Source organism: Arachis duranensis, chromosome 10 (assembly GCF_000817695.3).
Source record: "Arachis duranensis cultivar V14167 chromosome 10, aradu.V14167.gnm2.J7QH, whole genome shotgun sequence".
NCBI lineage: Eukaryota > Viridiplantae > Streptophyta > Magnoliopsida > Fabales > Fabaceae > Arachis > Arachis duranensis.
In genome coordinates, this window is record NC_029781.3 from 8752658 (window position 1) to 8758330 (window position 5673).

General features: G+C 38.0%; 1 protein-coding gene across 1 annotated transcript; it reads left to right on the plus strand.

Annotated features, from left to right (window-relative positions):
- Positions 1–419: 419 nt before the first annotated feature.
- On the plus strand, positions 420–5565 carry LOC107468941 (serine/threonine protein phosphatase 2A 59 kDa regulatory subunit B' eta isoform). Its single transcript, XM_016088320.3, has 2 exons — positions 420–2210; positions 4938–5565. Exons 1-2 carry the CDS (start codon positions 978–980, stop codon positions 5289–5291), a joined length of 1587 nt encoding a protein of 528 aa, XP_015943806.1. The 5' UTR covers positions 420–977; the 3' UTR covers positions 5292–5565.
- The last annotated feature ends 108 nt before the right edge of the window (positions 5566–5673 follow it).

Here is a 5673-nt window from a genome sequence, read left to right on the forward strand (position 1 = left end):
AATAGAATAAAAAAACGAATAAAAAATTTGGTTTGATTAAATAATTGATTTGATCCAATTAAATTATAACTGAATCAAATAAAGATAAAGATATTCAAATTCGAATATTTTATCTCAATTTCTTCATTTTTTAAAGATTTGAATATCTAATTTGACATTTTTTTCCATATCTCATTTAAATTTTGGTCTTACATATTATTATTAGTCAACGAAATCTTTTTGAATACAAAATTGAGCATGTACCGAAAACAAAGAGAGAAAGAAAAAAGAAGTAGTTATTATTTATTTATCCAATTGATTCTGTTACTTTAAAATTGACAATTGATAATACTAAATAAATCTATAACAAAATCTTATATTTATTTATTTCTATCTTTTTTTATTTTTTTTAAATTATAAATTAAAATAAAAAAGAAATCAGGGGAAAAAAGGTAATCTGCAGAACATTCTTCGTCTTCCTCCGTCATTTGAAGCTCAACAAGGGAGAAAGAACTTTTGAAGTTTGAACTCTCTCGATTCTCAACCTCTTTGATTTTTTTGACCCTTGATCTCTTCTTCCACCATCACCAACTCTTTCTAATCAAAGCTTCTTCCTTATTTTCCCCCCCTCTTTCTCTGGCCTGTGTTTTCCTCAAATCTCCATCGATTCGGTTCTACTCTGCTCAATCAACACCATGGGTGCAATCAGAGAAGTGGGTTTTCTTCTTCTTCCAAGATAAGCAACTGGGTCTCTTCTTGATTCTCTCTTTGTGTAGTTAAATCAGTTGTGTCAAGCACAAGTCCAAAACAACACTTGTGCTTTGTTTCTTTCGGTGCCTTCATTGTGTTTGTGTTTTTGCCTGAGTTACTGAATCTTGTTATTTTATTCCTGGTACGAAAAAAAAAAACCCTTTGTTGTTAGCATAGTATAAGGTATAGTTTGATTTTAAAAGGTTATACTGTTTAGGGGGGGTTTCTTTTTTCTTGTTATGTGAATTATGTTCAAGCAGATATTTAAACTCCCTAAAAAGTCGTCCAAAAATTCGGAGAATCGAGAACACGGTGGTGGAAGCAGCACAAGTGGAAGAAGCCATGGTGGTGGTGTTGGTTCCAAAAACAGTGATCTTGTTCCTCCTGGGGGAAGCAAAACTGGGAATTCTTCAGTGTTGCAGCCCCAACATCACCCTGCTTTGAATTCCGGTCAGCACCATGGGAATCGGGTTCAATTGCCGTTGGCCGCAGGCGAAAACCCCAATGGGAATTTGAGTGCATATGAGGTACCTTTGGCTGCATTCAGGGACGTTCCCAATTCGGAGAAGCCGGGATTGTTCATCAAGAAGCTCAGGATGTGCAGTGTTGTGTTTGACTTTACTGACCCCACGAAGCACCTAAAGGAAAAGGAAATCAAGAGGCAGGCTTTGGTGGAATTGGTGGATTATGTGACTTCTGCCAATGCTAAGTTTTCGGAATCTATGATACAAGAGGTTGTTAAAACCGTGTCAGCTAATATATTCAGGACGCTTAGCCCTCAGCCTCGTGAGAACAAGCTTGTTGATGGTGTTGATGTGGAGGAGGAGGAGCCTTCGATGGATCCTGCGTGGCCTCACTTGCAAATCGTGTATGAGCTTTTTCTGAGATTTGTGGCTTCGCCGGAGCTAGATGCGAAGTTGGCTAAGAGATTCATTGATCAATCTTTCATTTTGAGGCTGCTGGATTTGTTTGACTCTGAGGATCCTAGAGAACGTGAATACTTGAAGATGACCTTGCATCGCATCTACGGGAAGTTCATGGCGCATCGCCCTTTCATCAGGAAATCCATCAATAATATCTTTTACAATTTTATTTTTGAATCCGAGAAGCATAATGGGATTGCTGAGTTCTTGGAAATTCTGGGGAGCATCATTAATGGTTTTGCGCTGCCATTGAAAGAAGAGCATAAATTGTTTCTTGTTCGTGTGTTGATTCCCCTGCACAAACCGAAGTGCTTAGCAATGTATCATCAGCAGTTATCTTATTGCATTACTCAATTTGTGGAGAAAGATTGCAAGCTTGCTGATACTATTATCAGGGGACTATTGAAGTACTGGCCGATAACCAATAGTTCCAAGGAAGTTATGTTCCTGAGTGAATTAGAAGAGGTTCTAGAAGCAACTCAACCTCCAGAGTTCCAGCGTTGTATGATGCCATTATTTCGCCGCATCGCCCATTGTTTAAATAGCCCCCATTTTCAGGTATAAATTTTTTCATAGCTCCGGTTCCTTTTCCCATTATTTAATTTCATGTGGATATTATTTCTGACTCTTGAAATAAGACACTGTTGCATCGGATGCTAAATGTTGCAACTTCATTGTTTTCTCCAGTTGAGAAGCTCTTTTAAAGGAAAGGAGAATTCTTTTAAATTTTGCATCATCCTAATTGTTGTTTTTGTAGCTTCAAATTTCAAACATAACAACAGTTGTAAAGAAGAGAAACCTATACCCATTTGTTTCATTGAGCTATATATGCTGTTATGCTGTTTCAAAACATGTTAAGACATTCAAGTCCTGCTCTCTTAACAATTTAGGCTTTAGAAGTGTCTGGTAAATTGTCATTAAATTGATGAGATTCTGTGACTAAACCTGCGCTAGTCTCCATGTCTCTCTGCTTCAAATTGCATGAGTATCTGTCTCCTGTGGCTACTTGCCATCATCAGAATATGTCACATGAAGGATTATTATATATAAGAAAAAGAATTGGGAGTAAAATCTGCTTCCATCCCCTCTAATCCTAGTTTTATGTCGGTTGTCACTGCTTTGCTTGACAGAGCACAAAACGCTGCCAAACATGCAGATGATGGCTGAGTCTATAATCCTATTCTACCCAAGCCTGCCTGCTAAAGAGGTTTTAAAAAATTAAAAATACCGGTAGTGCTGCTGTTTAATTTTCACTATTGCAGGTTTTGATCTGCATCTGCTTTTCTCTTTTGTGTCGATCACTTTGGCTTTGGCTTGTAAGGCCTATCCTGCTAGGAGAGGGCAACTATAGCTTCTTAATAATTTCTCATGTGCCCTCCCATGCGTAAGCTAGGCATGTAATAAGCACAGTTCAGAATCTTGTGAAGATAACTAATAATTAGAGTTATGCTAGTGAAGTCATTTCTCATGGGACAATGTGCTGACTCATCCATTCTTTACCATTGAATGAGGTCTAAGTGGGATCCACCCACATTCAATTGCGGATGATGGATGAATTTGGAAGATATCCCATAATGAATGAGTTCACCAAAGGTTTCTCTACTAATTAAGACAAACATGATAACAAGGATTAAGATGATAATTGTTGAAAATGGTCGATGAAACTTTGCTTCTATGTTGATAGCCAGATGATCCAAAATCTTAAGGCCTGGGAATGGTTCTTATTAATCTCTCTAACTGGTTTAATATCACCTCTATCATGTCACTTGTTGCATCCCTTAATAATTTAGAAATGTTACTATCTTAAATGTCAGCCTGTTCTCAAATGTAACTTTTTTCTTTGTACTTTGTAAGCCTCGTCTACCCGTTTTTATTCTTATATGTCAAATCACCAGTACTTATTGCTTTCTGAACTCTTTAAAAAAACCACGGGAGATTATTGATATATATGTCATATATGCCAATACTTGCTACATTTAAGTCTGTTCCAATGATTAGGGCGCTGTCGTTTCTATTGGTATTTCCAAACTGTGTTTGAAATGTGTCCAACCCCTTCTCTCTCTCTCTCTCTCCCTGCCCCCGCCCCTTGAACATTGGTATCCGACATGTTGGACACGTGACCTGCTAGTAAGTTGGCATGTTTTTAATTTCTATTTTTTACTGTGCTTCATGATGAGCATGCGAAGACCGGATTGTGAGCATGTTTTTGTGCTGATCGCTTACTACTATTTAATCAGGAAGTTATTGATTGTCTAGCAAATTGAAATTTGACACGCTGAGTTATTCGAATGATGATATTTGAATAAGTGCAATCACCAATTGTATTGTTAGGCTTTCACTCTTTTTATACGATCCACAAGATCACAAGTAACATTATACCTCTTATTAGACTTTCCTATATAAAAAATTATAGAATTTTCATTCTCAATATTGATGGTGCTAAATATGTGGGCTGTCACTGAACGGTTCAATTTGGAGCTTTCATTTCATTCGTTAACTGCATTGGCCAAGTGTTCTACAGATTTTCTCAGAACTTGAGTCCAATTTTACTTCCATTACATGTGTTCATGTGACTATGGTTCTTGTGTAGTTAATACTAGAACCTGGGATCCATCCTTCTTTGAACGCCACCGTTAACCTGCTAAATATATTATAAAGAACGCATGTGTAAAATGTTTCTTGATGGTGCTAGTTTTTTGGAAGTTTTTGCATCAATGGTGGTGTTGCATAGTTTTTCAGTTTTTAATTGACTCGATATATTTCAGATGAAGGATAGTGGTATAATTAGAGGTAGAAGATGATAGAGGAAACTAGTTTAGAATAATTTAACTATAAATGGTTTAAACACACAATTTATGACAAGGTACCTTGGCGCTGTATGATGATCTATGTCACTGACCCTAATGGATGAGCGCATAACATCATTGCTCATGCATTTCTTCGCAATTCGATTTGTCCAGAAACTAAACAATGATTTTTGTTGCTTTGTTGATATTCATGGAGAAGGGGAGCCTCCGGTTGAGTTGCCTCCGTATGACCTCAAGGTCATGGGTTAAAGCCGTGAAAGCAGCAACTGATATGTAATTATCTGGTTAGGCTGTCTACATTACACCCTTTGGGTGCGGCCCTTCTCTGGACCCTGCGTTAACGGCTTAACGCGGAATGCATGTGCACCGGGATGCCTTTTGTGTGTTGATATTCATGGAGCTATAGCATCAATATTAAACTATATACTGTTTTTCTATGTCACTCTACAAACACAAATCTTCTTGTCTGTTTTTGCAGGTGGCCGAGAGAGCTTTGTTCTTATGGAACAACGATCACATCGTGAACTTAATCAAACAAAACCGCAAAGTGATACTGCCCATCATCTTCCCGGCGTTGGAGCGAAACGCTAGAAGCCACTGGAATCAGGCTGTCCATAGTTTGACGTTAAACGTGCGGAAGATATTCAATGATCTTGATCCTGACTTGTCGAAAGAATGCTTACAGAAGTTTGAGGAGGATATATTGAAGGAAGACGCAGTCACGGCAGGGCGTGAGGCCACGTGGAAACGGTTAGAGGAGCTTGCCGCGAAGAAAGCTGCGAGCAACGAATCAGTGCTTGTTGGTAAGGTCGCTGCTATGCAGGTTAGATAGAAGGCAGAAGGTGTATTATTGTCAAATAACCTCCATTTTTTTCGGGAAAAAAAAAAGAATGTCATAGTATTGTTTTCTTAATTTTGCACGTGATGGTTTGGCCAAGAAGGGGCAATTTCTAGAACACTTTTTCTTTTCACTCCTTGTAGAAATTGAAGGCGTTGGTAGTAGTAACACCCCCATATATGCAACGCAACGTCGCAACCTCCAAGGCTTAAAACTAGCATATAAATTTGTATTTTGTACCCATAGCTGGACACGTTTTGGCGATTTACCCCGTCTTTTGTTAAATGAATCTCGGTGTAGAGTTTCGATTAAAAATAGAAAAATCTAATAATGAAGGCTCAAGAAAAAAGGGAATACAGGTGAATGGCTAAAAGGG

What these genes read in the sequence shown, in the direction of transcription:
- LOC107468941 (XM_016088320.3), top strand. Translation starts at nt 978, where the DNA reads ATGTTCAAGCAGATATTTAAACTCCCTAAAAAGTCGTCCAAAAATTCG. An exon ending in TAAATAGCCCCCATTTTCAG is followed by an intron (nt 2,211 to 4,937) that starts GTATAAATTTTT and finishes CTGTTTTTGCAG; the next exon opens with GTGGCCGAGAGAGCTTTGTT.